The sequence below is a fragment of the Podarcis bocagei genome, assembly GCF_964188305.1.
Source record: "Podarcis bocagei genome assembly, chromosome: 2".
Classification (NCBI taxonomy): Eukaryota; Metazoa; Chordata; class Lepidosauria; order Squamata; family Lacertidae; genus Podarcis; species Podarcis bocagei.
In genome coordinates, this window is record NC_138126.1 from 101,151,664 (window position 1) to 101,173,573 (window position 21,910).

General features: G+C 43.9%; 2 protein-coding genes across 8 annotated transcripts in view; both read left to right on the forward strand.

Annotated features, from left to right (window-relative positions):
• The window catches only part of CCDC57 (coiled-coil domain containing 57), a 56,217-nt gene extending 50,069 nt beyond the window's left edge, over nucleotides 1–6,148 (forward strand). For 6 of the 7 annotated variants that reach the window (XM_081184533.1, XM_081184537.1, XM_081184536.1 and 3 more), the window contains one exon: nucleotides 5,675–6,148. In XM_081184533.1, coding sequence (XP_081040659.1) covers nucleotides 5,675–5,898 — 224 coding nt within the window. In that variant the 3' untranslated portion in view covers nucleotides 5,899–6,148. Of the gene's footprint in view, nucleotides 1–617; nucleotides 762–5,674 lie in introns of all 7 variants that reach the window. The other variant, XR_014005315.1, reaches the window with a different exon arrangement.
• Nucleotides 6,149–11,900: 5,752 nt separating this feature from the next.
• Nucleotides 11,901–21,910, forward strand: part of FASN (fatty acid synthase) — a 67,448-nt gene continuing 57,438 nt past the window's right edge. The window contains exon 1 of the mRNA XM_081184509.1: nucleotides 11,901–12,112. The gene's annotated coding sequence lies outside the window, so the exon portion shown is untranslated. The remainder of the gene's footprint in view (nucleotides 12,113–21,910) is intronic.

Below are 21,910 nucleotides of genomic sequence, written 5' to 3' on the forward strand. Positions count from 1 at the left end.
AGTGGATGGTTCTGCGGACGCCCAGGGGTCCCTGGACCCCTAATTGGGAACCACTGTTCTAATCAACTAACGTAATAAATAACAAGATGAAAGATGAAAAAATCTTTTTTAATAATTCCAGTGGCACATTTAAAGGTAAAGGTAAAGGGAACCCTGACCGTTAAGTCCAGTCGCAGACGACTCTTGGGTTGCGGCGCTCATCTCGCTTTACTGGCCGAGGGAGCCGGCGTACAGCTTCTGGGTCATGTGGCCAGCATGACTAAGCTGCTTCTGGCGAAGCAGAGCAGTGCATGGAAACGCTGTTTACCTTCCCGCCGGAGCGGTACCTATTTATCTACTTGCACTGCGTGCTTTCAAACTTCTAGGTTGGCAGGAGCAGGGACCGAGCAACAGGAACTCACCCAGTCACGGGGATTCGAACCGCCAACCTTCTGATCGGCAAGCCCTAGGCTCTGTGGTTTAATCCACAGCGCCGCCCCCGTCAACTGACTATCTAACAAAGTGTATTACACACAAAAGCTTATACCTTGAAAGCTTATATTTAGTTGATCTTAAAGGTGCCACTGGAATTATTAAAAAATATTTTTTCATCTTGTTATTTATGATGACTATGACAGATCAGCATGGCTATCCACCTGAATCTCTAATCAACTCATCATTTCATCTTTAAAGAAAGACTGCTCCACAGCTCTGAAAGGAATGTGAGGAGATGGGAAGTGGAGCTTCTGACGTCCCCTCCTAAACATCTTTAACTCTTGATGGTGCACACCCCCGCTTTCTGTTTCACATGCTTGTGATATAGGTGTGATTTTGCTGCTCTGTCAAAATGAAGTTGTTTTCTATCATTTACTTTCCCATAGAAAATGCTGCTAAAATTCTTCATTCTCTTACCTGGGCTTGATTATTGCAATCCCATTTGTGTAGGTCTCCCTTTATCCCATCTAAAACAGCTGGCCTATTTTCTTAACTCTCAATCTTTTTGAGTCAAAATGGATGTTGTACAGGTAGAAAAGGTTCAGAAAAGGGCAAGCAAAATGATCAAGGGGATGGAGCCATCTCCCCTCTCAAGAAAGGTCACTGCATTTGGGACTTTTTAGTTAAGATTAAAGCTGAGTTAGAGATAACATGATAGAAGTTTATAAAATTATGTACGGCATAGAGACAGAGGATAGGAAAAGTTTTCTCCCTCGTAATATTCGAACTCGTGGACATCCAATGAAGCTGAATGTTGGAAGATTCAGGACAGACCAAAGAAAGTACTTCTTCACATAGAACATAAACTATGGAACTCACTCCCAGCAATGGCAGTGAGCAATGGCCACCAACTTGGACGGCATTAAAGGAGGATTAGACAAATTCATGGAGGATAAGGCTATCAATGGCTACAAGCCATTGTGACTATGCTCTGTCTCAATAGTTGGAAGCAGCAATGCTTCTGAATATCAGTTGCTGGAAACCACAAGAGTGGAGAGTGCTCTCATGCTCAAATTCTGCTTGCAGGTTTCCCACAGTCATTTGGTTGGTCATTGTGAGAACAGGATGCTGGACTAGATGGGCCATTGGCCTCATCCAGCGGGTTCCTCTTGTATTCTTGAATCATTGTCTTAGCTCATCTACCTTTTTTGCCTCTACAGTATTAGACCGTCTCTTTTGCTTTTAATCTTTTCCCTACTGGCATGCTTGTTTGTTTAAATGAATCCACCAGACAATTTCACAAATTGAACAATCCTCTCCCGAGTAGCTTCAGGATTTTGATTAATTGGTTAACGTTTACCAAGGGCTTTGAAAATGCAACGTGTGTAATACACTTGCAGATTATTTTTATGTCCTGGTATAGCAGCATTTCTATAGGCTGTGGCAGCGAGCAGGGGTGACAGTATGGGATGGCATGTGTGCTTTTGGCAATGACCCACGTGCTATGGTAAAATTATTTGGTACACCGAGACATTGAAGATATTGAAGATACTGCAGGTCAAGAACCTGTTGCTAAAGCAAAAACAGTGTTTGCACATGCAGATGTCACAGTAACTTGCCTAATGTTTCATGCTGTCAGCAGGTGAAACTCAACTGGCAGTTTGCAAGGACACCAATTACCTAATCTAGTATTGGAAACCTGAATGCAAAAAAGAAATTCTGGCTCTCAAAATGCAGATGCAAGTGATGTGTATATCGCAAGACTTTAAAATGCCACCCTCCATCACCTTACAGGTGAAAATAAGGACTGTTTTGTATCCTTGTTGAATCTCTTCTTTAATACAAAAGATTGAGTCGATTTATACATTGCTAAACGATCTTTGCTGCATTTTTTCAGGAACACTGTAGAGTGCACAGAATTGATGCAATGTAGATTTGACAATCTACCCGTGTTATTCAGAGAAAGAAGCCTGTTCCCTTCCTACCACTTTACTGGCAGGACCAATAGCTTGATTTATTTGTTTGTTTGCTTGTTTATTACCCACCCTTTACCCTGAGGGCCCAGAGCAGGTTACAACATTGATACAACATTAAAAGTGGTTTAAAACAACTTATAATCATAAAAAGAATGTGGGTCCTATCAATATACACCTCAAGTGTCAAAAGCCAGGGTAAAGAGGTGTGTCAGCATAGTAAAACCTAACCCAGTATAAAATTCTCACAAACCGCCAGAATGAAATCTAAAAGCAAACTGTCTATGTGTAAAAATGCAGTCTTTTCTCTCCTCCCAACACCCTAATTCTTGCTTGCTAATTGGGTCCTTCTTCACACCCGCTTCCCTACTTTGCTTATAACTGAAATCTAGTTCTGCATTGGTAAATGGCAGGTATTGAGGGAAAAGTTTATCATATCACTTTACTCTCCTTACATGATCCCAGGGTCTTATCAGGATGTACAGTGGGCCCAAGCTACTGAAAGTATCCAACTTTGTACCTTCTTCATACTATGGCCATTGTGGCACAGCTTGGCCAAGGCCTAGTCACCATAGCAACTAGTTATCACTCTTTCTCCTCATTTCAGAATGCGGAGGTCCAGGCTGGGAAAATATCTCTGCCCTCCCTTGCAAGAGGAAACAGACGGACTGTTGTTGAGCCACAGTTCTGAACTAAATATTTCTTTTGCTCTGTAGCTGTTGTCTAGTACCCAAGATCCCCCCTCCCCAATAGGAAGAGAGCTACAGTTTGCTGAAGAAAACATTGGTATAACACCCTATTCCCCAGAACAGTCATATAACTTGGAGAGCTGTCTTCCCTGTGTTCTAACACATTCTTGTTTGGGCCAACTTTCAACAGCTGGCATTTAGCAGTGTAAAAGGGATTTTAGTTAGTGTGATTATAGATGTGAACAAAGAGAGTTTACCTAGAAAAGATTATTTGCATGTACTTCTCACGAACAGCAGCACTGAGTTGACACGGATTTTTATCATCTCCTGAGTTTTAAAAGTAGCTCAAAGAGCTGCTGTTAGAAGAAGAAAGGCTGAAAAGTGACTACAAACCAAATGTTTTCCAGCTCCTTCTCTTGCCTTATTTGTTAGACTATGATTTACCTTATCCATTGAGAAAATTACCGCATTCTTGACAGAATTAAGTTGATAACATCAACATATATGCTGAGTAGTGGGGAGAGAGAAAAATTAGGTTTCTATGGTTTGTGGTCAGAGCTCCAGTCCTTGGGGAATTATAGCTTCATAAAAAAGCTGCCAAAGGGTAGAGAAATGGGAAACAGTTAGAACTGCAATAGATGTTGTGCTGCAATATTTGAACTTGGATGACGAAAACTGAAGAACCACTTTTATTATAGCTCATTATGATTGGTCCAGTTGTCTTGGCTGAAATTTGGCTCTTATTGGGTCATATGTTACCTTTCACTCTTGCTTATGGGACAAAATTTCAACACTTTTTCCATCATGTGGGTAAAGCACCAGACAATGAGAGGTCTGAGTAGAATATTAACCAACAGATTTGAACTCCTTTCTGGCTCTACAAATGCAATTTTACTTTGCTGTTATGCAAGACTTTTCATCGTTCAAGTGCTTTACAAATATTAACTTATTCTGATGTGATTTTCTATACTTGACAATTCCTAGTATCAGAATCTGAGCTTGTAAGTATGAGAGTGATTTTTCGTATGGAAATAATCGTAACAGAGCTGGACTGGGTAAATTCATCACACAAATGTTGTGTTTTTGGGAAATGCAGTGCACAAATGCAAAATATCCATCCATTCAGTTATGTTTGAATAGTTGCATTTCTGCCTAGCCAAAGGCAAAATTGGAAGTTTAAAAAAAAAGTAAGATGAAGAGCTGATATTTCCAGAAAGACTGTTCTCCTTCACCTTAAAACAGTATTTACATGGAAGCCTTCAAGCTGATAATGTAAACATCTTACTGACCTAGGAATATCAGGCAAAATAAAATTCAAATGCTTGTTTGATATCTACCATTCACTTTCTGCTACATCTTAAAACAGTGATTGTGTGGTAAAGATGAGATTTGAAGTGGGATTTGCCATAGGTGTTCTGGTCACTTCAGTACAGGATGTTTAAGAATGGAGTGGTCTCTTTCATACAAAGAAGTAACAAATTGGCCCACAAATAAATGTAAAATGTAATTGGTTGGTGACCTTAATAAGTTTGTTGATCAGTGAATTTCAGTAACAGATAGAGTCATACCTCATGTTACGTTTGCTTCAGGTTGTGCGTTTTCAGGTTGCGTCCCACAGCAACCCGGAAGTACCGGAAGGTGTTACTTCCGGTTTCGTCGCTCGTGCATGTGCAGAAGCTGCGCAGACACGGGTTGCGTTCTTTTCAGGTTGCGAACGGGCCTCCAGAATGGATCCCATTCGCAACCAGAGGTACCACTGTATGTCTATACAGTAACAGATGTATCTATACAGTGGTACCTCGGGTTACATACGCTTCAGGTTACATACACTTCAGGTTACAGACTCCGCTAACCCAGAAATAGTGCTTCAGGTTAAGTAAGAACTTTGCTTCAGGATGAGAACAGAAATTGTGCTCCGGTGGCGCGGCAGCAGCAGGAGGCCCCATTAGCTAAAGTGGTGCTTCAGGTTAAGAACAGTTTCAGGTTAAGAATGGACCTCCAGAACGAATGAAGTACTAAACCCGAGGTACCACTGTACTTCACTACACCATTAAGACTATAGTGGGGAAAGGCTCTGTGCCTCTGATTACAGCACTTTCCCATCAGATGAAAAACCTTCAGGAGAAGAAAACATTAAAACAATTCAAATAAATAAAAATTGCAAAGCCAAACCTATGACTCTTTTATAGGCAATAAATCACAAGGATTTAAAAGTTATCTTATCCCCCACCAATATGTCAACCTTCTTAACTGCAAGTGAAAATTATTTATTTTACAGTGTTTGTATATTTTTCAACCCTAATGGTTCTCAAAGCAGTTCACAATAATAAAGTCAGATTCATAGACAGATGGTAGTGTCCCCACAATAACAGGTGCTGTTGATAGTATGAAATAATGGTATCATATGACTTCTGGCTCTGCTCCCCTGAATGGTGGCAATAGCAAATAGGGGTACTGGGGTGGGCAGATATTTTTCAAAGTGTTCTGCCCACTCCCCTAGACGTTCCTGTCTCCACTACTTAATATATGTTTATGCTGCTCTGAGCAATTGGCATCAAACTAAAATAATATCCATTTTCTCTTCCTTTTGATTTGCAGAGAAATCCCAGGTTATCCATGAACCAAAAAGACTTGAAGACTCTCAGGAAGAAGCCCACACATACTACACAGAAAGAGTACCAGCAGCTGCCTTGACTGTTAGAGGGACTAAGTTTGAAGTTCAGACAAAGCAAAACCCAAACAAGTCATCTTACAACCGAACCAGAAAGCCCCAGACCCCTCAGCGAATGGCCAAAATCCGAAACTACAACATAAAGGATTAAATTTTCAATGAAGTAGAAATTTTTATATCTGAATTATGCACAGTATTTTGTTATTAAGTTGTGATACCAAGTTTAAGTCCTATTCTGACCATGTTTGGTCTTGTAATTAATGTTACTAGTCAAGTTCCTTCTTACTTCCTATTTTGCTAATCAAACTTCACTGATAAATGTTTTTGACTGTAGAAAGTATTTAAACCACCTTCCTCTACATCTTGAGCTGGTAAATAAATATATGTTTCAGTATGCTTCAGATAGATTCCTCAAGAGTTTATCACACACAGAGAACTTTATTGCAGTTCATAGACCCAAAATACACAAAATCAAACAGGAAACACTGAATATGAACAGACCTAGGAAGTGACGTCTCAATTATATGTTCCAGTATTTTATTTCCCCAGATCTCCTGGTTCTACATGTATTGCACAGTTCCTACAGTTTCTCTGTATATAAAAGAGCACAGCTGCTTTGTCCACTGCCCTACCCCTCCACCTTTCCCAAAGGACAAACAGATAGGAAGAAAGGGAAAGGTGACAGAAGGCTTCTCAAGAATGATGGGCATGGACTACAAGCCCTGAGATTTTCCCTTGAGGGAGGGAGGGGGAGTAAGAGGTTTCACAAGATGAGTTGGGGGTATGAGCAGCATTGAAATGGGCTGTGCATGCCATGCCTCAGTTCTTCCCTCTATAATTTGAGTAGGGCTTTTGCATGGATTGTTTTAGTCAGGGTATCTCGGCCCAGGAAGAGTCACAATTGTTGCACCAGTCTCAGCGGATGGATGGCATTCTGTGCTACTGAAGCCACTTGGTTTTCCTAGTAACAAGGCTGGATATAAGAGCACACCAAAACTCTGGTCCTGTAGGATGGAATGCAACCCTGTATAGAACAGATTAACATCCCTTGCCTAAACTGATTAATCGTTCATAAACAGTAACTATTTTACCAGGACTAAGCATCAGTTTATTAGCTCTTAGCCACCAATAAAATTATCACGCTCTTATATGAAAAATATGTAAAAAAGATACAGAGGTGGATTACATCAGGATATTCATGATACTCCACTCCAAAACCCTAAATGACTTGACTTACTGTAGATGTCAAACAGAATGGGGAACAAGACAAGACAGACCCCTGTAGAACGCAACAGCATACCTACCTAGAGGTAATCTACCAGTTCCACCTTCTGGAATCTGCCTTTCAGGTGGGGATGGAACCACCAAAACACCATGTCCCCAGTTCTTCAGCTAAACAGGCTACTCAGAAGGATATCATGGCTGGTTGTATCAATAGTCACTGAGACGTTCAGGAGAATTAACAGAGACATGCTCTCCCAGGTTATCCATGAGGACAACCAGTGCCCTTTCTGAGCCAAAAACAGACATGCAAAGTGAAATAAACCAGCACTTAGACCCATCCACTTAACTTTCTTCTGCTTAGATGTTATACCCAGAATGGGCAAGGTTGAGTAGACATGTGGCAGACTCCATTCCTCAAGGCATTTTGTCTGCATCCTCATTGCAGCAACTGAAATCAATCCCATAAACATGATATGGTGGTGATCTGACCACATGTTGTGACTGATCTGCCAAACCCATATCAAATATGAGCAGTATTATCCCCTGTGTGAATAAACATTGTAGCATACCTCTGAGGGTTCTTTTCCATCATACTGTTGGGGCAGGGATTATAAACAGTGAGGTGTGAAGAAATTGCATGCAAAAGATGCAGACCTTGATATGTTCTTCACAGAGGTCATTCAAAAAAATCAGTTATTAATAATACAAACATATTAGCATTTATTAGCCAATTAACTCATGTAGAGAGATTAACATTGATTACTCCAATTCAGTCCACAAGTGATAGCATAGCACAGAACCTCTTGCTTCATTGTAATTCACTGTTTCCACCCTGCAGTCTCCCTTTTAAGTGCCTGTTGCAGTATGACCAGAATTAATCTCTGGTGTTGCTTATGACTTTGTTAGATCCTGTAATAGTGTTGCTAGACTAGACATCGGTAAAAGATGGCATCTGAATCTGCCACAAGTTCTCATCCGTGTGTCTGTATCTCTATTATGTCAAATGTTAGTGGTCATGATCAGCTGTTTTAGGCTGGAAAGGAGCTGCATCTAAACAATTACAGACCTATTGATGTTATTCCTCAGGATGGATTGAGAGCCAGTGTGGTATGGTGGTTAAGAGCGGTGGACTCGTAATCTGGTGAACTGGGTTCGATTCCCCGCTCCTCCACATGCAGCTGCTGGCTGACCTTGGGCCAGTCACACTTCTCTGAAGTCTCTCAGCCTCACTCACCTCACAGAGTGTTTGTTGTGGGGGAGGAAGGGAAAGGAGAATGTTAGCCGCTTTGAGACTCCTTAGGGTAGATAAGTGGTTTCAGTTGGAAACTAAATGTGACAAGGGTGTTCTGTCATTTTCTCCTCTAAGTCTGTGCTCTAGTAAATTATTCCTGGGTACCAGTCTGGCCATGATCTATTGTTGTTTCTATTTTGTTGGGAGACAAATGTAGTCCGGGAAAAGCTAATGTAAATTTTAAAGCTGTGAGCTTCTGTCTGGTGAATCTGAACAGATGCAGTTGTAGGGCTTTGCTGTGGACAATTGATTTCATGACATATTCTGGATAAAAAGCTGGAACCATGTAACTAACAGTCAATAGGTTTCCTGTGTAGGGTTGTGGTATTTAATGCCCATTATGCGATTGCACATCTGAACCAGAAAGCAATCCTTTTGAGTGGCCTGCTCTAGGTTCAGGCTGCTGGTGAAGGGAAATTGAACAAAGCCCTGGTGCCTCTCCTCCATGAATCCGGATGATTCAGATGTAACCAATGTATTTCAGATAGAAGAGAGTCTGAGAAAGCATTGTTCTAAGTAAACCATGAAGATGTCAACATACTGTGGAGCCATGAATGGTCTGCCACATCCAAACCACCATATTCCTGCCCTGTCAAGAACACCATCAACAGTGTGACTCAGAATTTGCAGTGTGAGGCTTTGTTGGAACAGTCTATTGGTTGTCATGGTGGTCATGACACCCTTGAAAAATAAAAATTATATATACACCTATCTATACTCAAAGACACCCAAAATAAGATAGCCTCAATGTGGATGAACAACTCTACAACACCAGATCAAACAACACCTTTAACAGTTAAAGTAGGGAGACAAAATTAGAATCCTCCTAGGCAAGGAGAAGGGATTCTTATAGAATACAGCAACTCCTCCTTCCTAGCCTTCAAGCCTGGGTTGGTGGTACACTGAGAATCCAGATGGATACAGGTGGCAAATCTCGCCAAGCAAATAAAATATGGATCATTTTAATAATAAAATAGTATGCATCGATACTGAGAGGCCATGGGATCTACCCATTTAAATCATGACCTCTTTGCTCTCACATCGTGTTACCATGAAGCTGGGTTCCATAGAATATCCCAAGTCACAAGAATGGAAAGGAAACTATTATCACTGGGAAATCAGTTTTCCCAATCTAACATATAAAATAACACTTCTTATTCTAATATACCACTTGGAAACCTCTTTTGGCACCAAGAAGTATATAAATAAATACATGATTATTATGTTTATTTTGGGGAATAAGCATGACCAAAAAAATGATAAATATGAGAGAAAATAAATAATGTTGCCCTGGAAGTTGCTGTTTCCCTTCTTTTTAGAAATGACTCTACACCACATGAAAGAAACTAAACAGGATTACTTTATAGAGCTCATGGGAAGCAGACATGATACTCCCCTCCCCAATTTATCCTGACAAGCCTGTGAAGTAGGTTAGGCTGTGAGACAACTAGGCAAGCTGCCCAATGAGATTCATGGCTGAGTGGGAAGTTCTGTGTGGTTCTCCTCAGTTCTGGTCCAAAACCATGCCACGCTGTTTTGAAATACAGTACAGCTTGGGGGCAAGCAAGGATATAATTCACAAAGTGACCATACTGAATAATAAAGGGATGTTAGGCTCACCTTCCTTTTCCAAGCCTATTTCATTTTTTGCTTCTGTGCTTCCCACAGGCCTCTGCTTGGCCACTGTGAGAAGAGACAGCAGGCCTCTTCTTAAGAAATAAGAAGTCACTTTAAGATCAAGCATTTACAAGAAGGGTAGGTGGATGTGGGTGGCTGCTTTATTGTGTTGCATTATAAGGGAGTGTTACATTTCAGAGAAGCAAGTGGGAGTGGATCAGTGCGGAGTTAAGTTCAGAGCTCCCTCCATTTCTGGGAGGGAGGCGAAGGAAAGCAGATAGCAATAGACTTCAGCGCCAGCAGAACAAGATCATACAAGTTCTCAACCCTAAAACTGAGGCGAGAAGCCTTTCTCCCCTCCAGATCCGGAGAGGCAAAGAAAAGCTCGTGATGCCTTCCGTGAGGAGAGCATTATTTGTTCCCAAACCGTAAGGAAAGCTAGTTAACTGACGCCTGGGACTGTATACTCCCGTGTAGAGAGAACATAATCCCGGGAGCCCATTTAACAGAGCCAGAGTCTGCTTTAAAGGCTGAACTGTAGTAACCGAGGAAGCTCGCACTCTTCTGAGGTGAATGACCTGAAATAAGCCACAATTCACAGGCGCTTTCTTGCATCACCATCAGCTTCATTTCCTAAACAGAGCCATCCCCTTCAATACAGTCACCACATCACCCTATCTCCTAGCAACACCCACACAGCCGCTCAGATTGGCCAGGCAACGTACACTCCTACATCCCCCTGCCCCCTGATTGGACACCTCCAATCAATGACTTTAGGCCCCTAAAGAAAGTGTGGTTCTCTTTTGTACATTGCATTTGCCGGGTTCTGTCGGGAGGGGACGGGGAAAGAACTCGGTCAGAGTGTAACGAGGCAAGCAGCGCGCCGCGCTCAGCTCCCAGGGACACCAGTTGCTTCCTTTTTCCCCTGTAGGCCGCGCGCTCGGCAAAACCAGGGAGAGATCAGCCTAATTAATTCTTCCCCTTTCGCAGCAATAGCGGGGGGGGGGTGCTACGAGGTTACACCAATAACAACAACAACAAGGCGCGGGGGGGGGGGTTAATTGCACTTCTCTCCCAGAAAGCCAAATTTCCTTCACGTCGAGTATTTTCAGCAGCGCATCAGCGCGCACCAAGCACCTCGGCCCATCTGCTCCCCCGAGAGAGGCGGGCTGATTTGTTTCAATTTACCTCCCAGACGCTGAAAAAAGAGGCAGCGCCGCAAGGTTGGAGGCGCCAACTTCCCCTAGCGGGCTGACCGAGCAGAGGAAGCGCATCCTCTGGGGCAGAAGTGCCTGTGGGTGGCGCTGCAGAGCCCACCACGAAGCAGGGACACGCGCAGGGCCCTTCACACATCCCAGGCCCAGGCTAGTTAACTCCCCCCCCCCGCCCTCGACGGGGGTGTGTGTGTGTTGATAAATCTGACAAGAAGGGGTGCCTGGGAATGGCTCCCACGCAATCGCAGAGGGTCCTAAGGATCATCTAGTCCAACCCTCTGCAACACAGCTTGAACCTGCAACCTGCGCGTTATCAGCACCGCCAGGCTCTAAGCGACTGGGCTATCCAGGCTTGACCCCCCCCGGGGGGGATTCAGTTCCGTGGGGGGGGGGTCCCTACGAAACTCGAAAATAAGGCACAGACGGGGCGATCCCGCAGGTCGAGGGCAGGCCGGGTCACGCCGGTGCGTGCGGGGAGGCTTCCCCCGGGCATGTGATGCGCCACCGCGCGGGGCAGGCCGGCCGGCCGGCTGGCCCAGTTCCTGCCAGGCACCGTTGCGCTTTTGGCCAGGCGGGCTGAGTATGGGGCAGCGCGTGCTCGGCGGGCGCTGCTCTTTGGCTCGCTGCTTCCTCCTCCGCGCGGCGATGGCGAGAGGCTGCCGTGAGCCAGGGGGCTGGCATCGCCCCAGGGTCTGCGCCGGGAGGCCCAGCCCCAGCTCTCATTGGACTGCGGCGAGGAGCAAAGCTGTCAGCCCATGTGGCGTGGCCACCGGAGGTGGTGGCTGTTTAAATAAGCGCCGAGAGCTAGAGGGAGACAGTGAGAAAGGGACGCGGAGCGCAGATAGGCGGCGCGGGCAGCCTCAGTTACGCATCGGGCACCGACGAGGAGGGAGAGAGGGACTTGGCGGCCAGGGACTTGGCGGCCGGCAGCGTAGCAGCAGCAGCAGCGGGGCTTTTCAGCGCGCTTCCTTCGCCGATCACCTTCCAGCGGTGGCTGCCGATCTCAAGGACCTGAGCAGGTAACCGGCTCGGGTTGCCGGGATGGAGGGAGAGGCAGCCCTCCTCCTCTCCGGATGGCGCTTGTATGAATGAAACGGAGCAGCCGGCTAGAGCTGCTGCGCACTTTGGGGCGCCTCTAGGGCTGTCCTCGGCTTGATGGGGGCCCTCTGGATGCCCTCGGTGCCTTTGCCCGCTGGGGCTGGTTTGGCCCCTTTGGAAGCAGCCATGATCTCTTCCTCCTCCTCCTCCTCTCCCGGCGTGGGGGAGGGGAACCGGCCTTGGCGGCACCAGATCTCTAAATGCGTTTTCATTTTTCCACCCTCCTTATGCAAATAGGGTTGTGCAAATCTAGGCAGACTGAAATACGTCCGTTTTGAATAGGTCGTCCAGGCCCGTCTTCGAAATCGGAAGGCGACATCCATTTTCAGGTGTTGGATGAGCCTTCCCAAGTGAAATCAGCTCGGACCCGGAGGAGGCCTTGGAGGCGCAGGCGGGTGGGATCGGGTGGCTCTGCGGCTTGAGCGCAACATCTTTCAGAAGTAACACCGGAGAAGCTTCCGATGCTAGCTCAGGTTTTGGTTCTCCATTTTGATAGCCAGCTCTGTGGGGAACGAACAAAAGCTGTGGCTCTTGAGATTAAAACAACAACAGTGTGTCTCTTTTTAATTTAATTTTATTATTTTTTAATTAACGGCAGAATAAAATTGCAGAGGTAAATTGCTGCCTTTGAAATTTTGTGATGTAATGTGGTAGCAGTGAAGTTGATTTGAGGTGTGGTTTCCCCCCGGTATTGAGGTTATGGAATAAAAAGGGGGAGGAGTGTTTGGCAATAAGGGAGATGGAGGCTAAGCCTTGCTGCATTGTAAGTGTTCTGCATCCAGCCATTTTGATACCAGGCAAGGAGGACAGTTACACTGGCACACTGAAGCCCATTATTTCAGCAGATCTAGGTAGAAAAGGGGGGTTCTCTCCCCCCTTAATTTCCAGCTCTTACCTTTATTATGCAGAAGCACAGAGAAGGAGATAAGAGTTTGGAAGGTATATGACATGCACTGGATATTCTCTGCTCTATTGTGACATTAGGAAATGAGGACACCAGATAGTTTCTACTTCGTCACTTGCAACCCAAGAAGTCTTTCACTTCTTCTCAGGTAGCTGATAAAAGTCAGCAATTTCTGCTCAGCATTGGGAAGGATTTTCTCTTTGTTTCAGGACATTCACAGAGCCTGTGATTATTCTATTGTTCTCGTAATGTAACCTTGTATTCATATTCCTCAGCTCGGCAGTATGATCCTACAGCCTTACTCTGTCCATCTCAGAGCTAAGGGATGCAGTTGTAATGCAATTTGAGCTATTTGTATTATAGCCCGTTAATTTTATTCAGACTTGCATAAAAACAGGTAAAATAAGGTAGTTCTCTTATTTCTCTGTTTTTTAAATTACTTTATACGGTAACATAGTCATGCAACATGGAGAATTTAAAGACAAAAAGTGTTGTACAGCAATTTATCTTACTAGATATTTTAAATCATAGAGGGTAACTAGTACCACGCCCCCCTTTGCTAACCCAGCTCCGTGGCAAAGTTGTCCTTGTCTGTGTTTTTTGTGTGCTTATCCTCAAAACTGTTGTCCTAAGTGTCTGAAGTAAGATTCCAAACCAAGGAAGTCAGAATATTTCCCTTTTTGTCATACGTTCTCAACCTTGCTTAGAACAATCTAAAAACAACGAACATTTATTTAATGTCTATAGGAACTGAGAAGTACTGCAACTTGCATTGGTGACAAAAGTTCCCTTTCTCCCACTGAAACAAATTGAGGCAAAGAACTTAATCTCTCGATTTACAAGCAATTCAGTCAAGGTTGACCTTAAAAGTAAAATGGTAGAACTGCCGTTGACTTCTGTGAGACTGGTGCACTTATCCTGATGGATCTGCTTGCTGTGTTAGAGTAAATGATTGTTGTATTGGTTTTATTTATTTAATTCTTTACATTTCATTTATGTTTGCTTAAAGTTCACATTTAAGCCCAAATGCACCCACGTTTTGTTAAACTAAGCTAGAGGAACTATTGCTATGTCCTGTCCCAAGTATTTATGTGCTAGCCCAGGAATTTGTGGTACCAAAATAAAAAATCAGGCCACAATCCTAAACACAATGATTGAATAAGCCCCATTTCACACAACGGAATTTACTTTTGTGCAAGCAAGAATCCTGAACACAGAATTACACTGTACCAGCCCAGTCCTATGCATGGTAACTCAGGAGCATGTCCCTTTGAGTTTACTCTAAAAAGTCTGTTTAGGATTGGAGCAGGGTTTCCCAAACTTGGGTCTCCAGTGGTTTTTGGACTCCAACTCCCATCATCCCTAGCTAGCAGGACCAGTGGTCAAGGATGATGGGATTTTTAGTCCAAAAACAGCTGGAGGCCTAAATTTGGGAAACCCTGGATTAGAGCATTGGCTGTGAACAAGTGAAACCAGCTGAAATCATTGGGACTTCCTTCTAAGTTAACATAGCTAGGATCACACTATACATTCAAGCATTTTAATTTAACTGGAGACTTATGGGTAGGAGGAAGTGGCTTTTGTGAGCGTATTCATGGTCACTGGAGGCTGCATATAGAAGAGAATAGTGCATAACTCTGTAGAACAGAGGATATTGGCATGTATACATTGCATGACAAGTTACACCTGCTGAAACTCTCCCTTTGATGCAACTATCAGAGGTGCAGGAGCCCTGACCTCTTCTTCACCTGGCCACCCTGCATGGTCACAGGTCAGTATAAAGAGATTGGCTGCCAAAGACAACGCTCAGCTGGTGAGTCCCTTTAATAAAAACAAAGTTAGGAACCACTGATCTGACACTACAAAATAAGCACATAATTTTTCCATGCCCCCGAAGTGAACATGCTTACAACAAAGAGGTTCAAAATGTACACATAGAAGTGTGTTATCTTTAATTATTTAAAGTCCTTTGGTTTGGTTTGGTTTGGTTTAACAATCCATACCTTCATTATGTGCCGTGATGGATGTCCCTTCTCAGAGGGAGCAGAGTAATTTGGAAAGGACAGTGTGTGGCTGTGTTGAGATATCATAATAAAGATGGTTTCTTAGGACCACTGTCCCCTGTCCCCAGTGCAACCACCAGGAGATGACTGGAAACATTTGCTTGCATTTTTGTTTAACCACAACTTGTTGCATTGCCTAATCCCGACAAACTATGGTTAATTTTAACAATGATTTGTTTTAAACAACCTCCTTCAAGCCATAGTTTATGAAACTAGCAAAATGAAAATGGGCTAAATACTGATTAAGTGAAAGTGAACATATCTGAAATTCCCCTCACAGCAGTGCTGGAGAAGGGAGCCCGAAAGCTCAGGGGAGGTTAGGCTCATTCACAACATAATAAACCATGGTTTATAGTGACGTCAAAACACAGCCACAGTCTTGAAATGATGTCAAAACACAGCCACAGTCTTGAAATGAATTTCAGTACACATCTTTAAAATATCCTCCAGTTAAGAAAAGAAACAATGGGAGGGGGAGATACTTAATGAATTACAAGCAACCTGTTGAAATGCACTTAAAATGGCCTTTTGTAGCACAATCACAAGAAAAGACTAAGTGCGTAGTTAATGTACGATGAATGTACTCAAAGTGCTGTGATGAAACAAGTAGGTACTAGTGCATAATGCCAGTGAGAATGACTGGTTATTATGGATGATAAATGAGTTAGCACAGTGCCACAAGGCTGCACAAATACTGTGTAAATAAGGTACCCTCTTACAATGGTGTGGCCTCCTTTGGATGATTTCAGATCAGAAAATGCAGAAATCCGTATTGGAGAGAGCTCTGTGTAATACTGCACTGGATATTACAGAAATCTCAACGCATGCAAAAATAGGCCAAAGGCTGTCTAGGTGTGTTGCAAGGTCCTTTTGCATAACAGCGATCATTTAAATTTATTGACAAAGTCAATAGGAAAAGAAGAAGTGAAATTCGGCAGAAAGGCCAGTCACAAAGGAACACTATGGGAGAAAATGCTGAGGACTACTTCATAGACGCTTTCCTCTGTTCATGAAGAGTTCTCAAATGCTCATTGAATGCCTGCTCACTTTGGAAAATGTAAAATATGAACCAAGCTAGGATGGATAGTTGATCGTTATGCCTCCAGTCATAAAGTGCTGCTATGACCTATATTCTGTTATCCATCTTAACGCATACCTGGGGTTGCTGTGGACTGCTTATGCAAACCTGCCCTCAGAAGCAACATAATTACTGTAATACTTATTTGTACTCAAGCATATGTGTGCTTGAGCAAATGCTGTAAATTAACTGCCCATCCTCTGGTCTGTGCCCTAGGCCACAGTCACACTATAAATTTAAGGCACCATGGCGCTACTTCAAATAGTCATATTCTCTCAGAGAATCCTGGGAGCTGAGGTTTGTGAAGGGTGCTGAGAGTTGTTGGGAGACCTCTGTGTCCTTCACAATTCCTAGAGTGGTTTCACAATCCCTTTTCCCAAGGAACATTTTGCACTGTGTGTGAAGAAGAGCTTCCCTTTGTCCGTCCCGAATATTCCAATGTGCAACTTCATTGGATAATCTCTGGTTTAGCATTATGGTAGAGGGAGGAAAATGTCTCTCTATCCACTTTCTTAACACCGTGCATAATTTTATGCACCTCTGTAATGTCCTTATTCATGTCCGTCCCCCCTAAACTAAATGGCCCCTCATCTCATCCCAGACAACATCACAGGCACTGTGTACCCAACATCTGCCTCCAACACTCTTGCCCAGTCCTACCCTGCCCCTCAACTGGTTACTTGGCTCACATGGCAGTGTTTTGGCTCAGAGGATGCCTGGGTGACTGGTGTCTGTCTGCTCTGCCGTCTCTACTCTTCTCCCTCCAGCCTGAGTGATGGGTGGTTTCTGCTGCACCCACTGCAGCGCCCATGACACAATGCAGCATGTGATGTGTCTTGCTGTGTTGCTGGACCCCCATCAGCCAATTGCTTGCCTGGACAGTTGGCCAATGAGCAGATAGACAAGCTATTCTTCTCCCGCCTTCCCATTTTGGAGAAGAGCAGAAAAGTAAGCTGAAGGGTTGCCAGGCTAACAAAGACAGACTCCGCAGAGCATGTGTAGCTTGCCACACTCACTATCTGAGGAAGTGGCACTGGGCAGCAGCTGCAGCAGCATCACAGTCTATGGCAGACATCTGTGAGCTATTCACCAGCAAGTAAAACTAGGCCAAGAAGACACAGGGAAGAAATGGATGAAGAAAGTGATGGCCAAGTGCCATTGCTCATCTGCTGCACGAGACGACGACATCATTTCACCTAATGATAGAGCTGCCCTTGCTTCAAACTCACATTTCATACCTGGCCTTTGCTCCACCCTGAATCTTCATATTCTCTCTCTTGCACCATTCTGATATAATTAGACCGCAATTACAACGGGACAGATACTCACGTTCACACTGTGAATAAACCTGATGTTGGATTGATAATTTTAAGCACCTCTGTAAAATCAGATCGATGAAGGAATAGGTTGCAAGCAGAAAACCAGAAAGGAACCACTTTTGAAAGGCAGGACAGTATTTATGAGTGTGAAACTACATGTGACTGAGCATGCAATGGGGTCTGGTCCTGAAACACTAAAAGCACCTAGGAAACCCACTTTCCAGACCTGACAGTGAAATGGTTGTACAATGCCTACTTCATAGCACTTTCAGCTCTCTGAAAAAAATAATTATCTGGTCTTCAGCCTGTGTTTAATTACCGTAGCTAGCATCCCACTCTCCCTCTGCCTTGTCTTTCATTGTATCACTGAGGTTGATAGAAAGATTTCTGCTTTATCTTTGTAATATCTCTTCCCCTTGGCCATCTCAGTTCATATATTCTGAGCTGATCAGTATTTCTCAGCTTTATTCTGATACATATGATCCAAAGCATATAAACGTTGCTTCCCTCAGAGGCAAATCATTCACTTTATAGAGGGAGTTAGTACTGTGCCCTTCAGATGTTGCTGAACGACAACTTATTGGCCCTGCTGCCTGGGGCTGATTAGAGCTGTATTCCTACAACATCAAGAGCAGGGGTCAGCAAACGTTTTCAGCAGGGGGCTGGTCCGCTGTCCCTCAGACCTTGTGGGAGGCTGGACTATTTTTTTTGGGGGGGGGGGATGAACGAATTCCTATGCCTCGCAAATAACCCAGAGATGCATTTTAAATCAAAGGACATATTCTACTCATGTAAAAACATGCTGATTTCTGGACCGTCTGTGGGCCGGCTTTAGAAGGCGATTGGGCTGGATCCAGCCCCCGGGCCTTAGTTTGCCTACCCATGATCATTATCGGGATCACTAGATCAGATTTTTGAAATGACCCAGTTGTCTGGAGCGTAGGATGTGAAAATAAATGGCTAGGCTTTCAAAGGCACAACCAGAAGAATGGGATGTGCAGATGATCAATGGTACATCTGATTAGGAATTTACTGGGAGTAGAATTGCATGCTGCTTTAAATTAGGATGATAGCACTTCCATTAAATAATGTACCCTCATGCTGTCTTTAAATTCTATATTGTACAACAGGGAGCTCTTCATTATTGCTCTGTTCTGCTGTCTGAATGATGTTAAATGTCTTGTGGACACCAGAGAAAGAATACTGTACCTAGGAAGATTTACTTACCACCCTTTCTCCAAGGAGCTCAAGGAGGCATGCGTGGTTCTCCACCCATTTTATCCTCATGCAACCCTGTCAGGTTTGTTAGGCTGAGAGACAGTGACTGGCCCAAGGTTGAGTGCAGATTTGAATTTGGATCTTCACAGTCCAAGTCCCCACTACTGGCCATGCCAGCCAAGGCTGATGAGAATCCATAGACTCATAAAATTGTAGAGTTGTAGCTCCAACAGTATCTGGAAGTCACAGGCCTCACCCTACCCCTGGACTATTTATTTATTTATTGGATTTATATCCCACTCCTTTCTCTAAGGAGCTCAAGGTAGTGTACATGGTTTTTCTCCTCATTTACCTCCAAATGAACCCCATGAAAAAGGCTAAGCTCAGAGGTAGTGAGTTGCCCCAACTCACAAGGTTCTTGTGAGGGCAAAATGGAGAAGAACCATTTATGCACCTTGAACGCCTTAGAGGAAAGGTGGGATATAATGTAGGTTCAACTTAACCAACACCATTAGCTTTGTGCAAGGACTTCCATTCCCCCCCCCTCTCCTTCCCTCATGTGCCCCACACCCCAAAAATGGTCTCTGGAGTGTGTCAGGGGACTCCCTGCTCCCCAAATTCAGGGGGAACAGGGGGGAAATCTGGATGTTCACTGTGTTGAATTCCACCCACTGTATCTTACAGAAGAACAGTTGACACCTGTGACTGAACAATCAATCTTTGGTCATTCAAGGTGTAATTGATGCCACTAAACAACAAGGAGTGGGGGGGGGGCTATAGGGCAGCATGAGATAGCCCCCCCCCACCAGCTGTATCCTTGGCGAGCTTGGGAATCTGTGTGTGCCAACATATGCATTTAAAGCTCTTTCATGTGTGAGGGGGCATCAGTGGACCAATCGGAATCCCCTCATGTGAAGGAGATCTCTGAACATACTTCAGTGTAGGCGTGAGCCGCCTTCTCATGGGGCTGAGCAGTGACCCTGCTGTGCTGCTGGCATGATGGATGTCCATTTGAATGTCCCAAACAGGACAAGCCAGCACAGAAATAAGGCTAAATTGCTGTAGTCATACCTCAGGTTGCGAACATGATCCATGCGGGAGACATGTTCTCAACCCGCAGCGCTGCGTCTGCACACGCACATGATGCGATTCAGTGCTTCTGCGCATGCGTGTGACATCATTTTGTGTTTCTGCGCATGCGCGAGCACCGAAACCCAGAAGTAACCCGTTCCGGTACTTCCGGGTTTGGCGCGGTCCGCAACCCGAAAACGCGCAACCCGCAGTGTTCGTAACCCGAGGTATGACTGTATTTAGATGCCATTGTATGAATTGAATACTTTCCTACATAGGAAAGGGAAAGGAGTTTCCTGATAGATGAATGTAAGGATATAATTGTTACTGATAATTATTGAAGACTGCAGTCCCCTTCCATTAAAATTAAGGGGGCTGTTTTTATACCAACCTCAACAGGAACAGGCTTGCAGCTTACTGATTATGATCGGAATTATAGTCTTCAGTTATGCATTTCCATTGCTCTTCCATTTGGCCTTAAATGAGCTTATCTTCAAAAGACATACTTACATATTTTACTGTACTGTTTTCATCTGGAGGGGCATTCTTGTACTATAACAACAAAAGAGGGACCCCCTCCCCCAAAAAGTGCTCAGAATATTTGTGGTATGACAGGATTTCAGCCGAAAGCTACAGGACATACAGTCATTGGAAACGAAGTGGTATGATCACCCTAGAACCTTTGCAAGCATAAGCATTATTGAAAGTGGGATTGCGTGTCACCACCTCAATACCATCATCAGCACAAATCGTATAATGTAAGCACAATAAAAAGGACATTTGGTGGTACCCATAGAATGGCGTGAGACCTAGAAAAGCTCAGTCTCTTCACTCTCACACTGCTTCACTCTACTTCCCACTTTTAGCTCTAAGCTCAGCTCTGCTCTCCAGAGCAAATCTCTGCTCTGATGAATCACTACAAGCAAGGAAAGGAAACCAAGGAATCTGGCTGCGCCTCTTTTACTTCTTTATCAGTTAGCTTTCACTACAACAGTTAGTTTTGCCTTTTTATCTCTGATGATCTCTTCTAGGAAGTCCTACCTACAGTCTGGTGAAGAGTGTTTCCTGCTTGGCAGGGGGTTGGACTCGATGGCCCTTGTGGTCTCTTCCAACTCTATGGTTCTATGATTCTATGAAGAGTAGCAACAATAGCTTTCAATGAGTTAAACTTGCTCAGAGAGATTGAAGGGAGAACTGCAATAGTTTTATAGCCAAAGGATTTATTGTCAAGCTCGTTCCCCCCCCCCCCCCCAAAAAAAGTGTTTTGGACTGGTTCCTTAGCATTCAGAACTAAATATAAACTATGTTATTCTATACTAAAATATATTACCTCACTACTTAAAAGCAAGTATTTTCCCTCCATACCTTTAGGTATGTCACCGATCACCGAAATGTTATGTTGAATTTTATTATCTAGATTGTCAACCTGCTTTGTTGTTTTATTTGCTGACAACATCTGTAGCAACAGCAACAACTAGGGGGGAAATTACAAACTGATTCATGGCTAGAGTTCATCAAAGCAGTGTACGAGATGATGAAACACAGGGCCCAGTTTCTGAAATCGTTTCTTAAAAGCTTTAAAACATCGGGAGCACTTCAACGTTGCACTCTGACAATCGTTCCACCAGGGCAAGCATTTTGGCTTGTCAGATGGAGCACTCTCCCCTTTCCTCCCCCTGCATGCTGTTTTGGAGGTTCTCCTGACCCCCCCCCCAATTTTGGGGGGGCACATGTGGGGGAAGAGAGAGGGAACCCCACTGTGCAAGCAGAAGTTCTTGTGTGGGATTCTGTTTTGACAGAACTCATTTTAGTTAGATCCCATCCAATAAAACAACATCTTACAAATGCTAGAAAACAACAAAACCATATCTGCAAGTATGCAATCGGTATTCTGTAAATTATTGGGTCACCCATCGGAGCCAGCCTTCTTGAATAAACATGCCTTCAGTAGGCACCTAAACATAAAGATGTTACTGCTCAGTGCCTGACTAGTGCTATTCAGTATATATCCATTATTCAGCAGGTGATGACGTGCTCAATAGTAATATTAATCCCATAACACACTA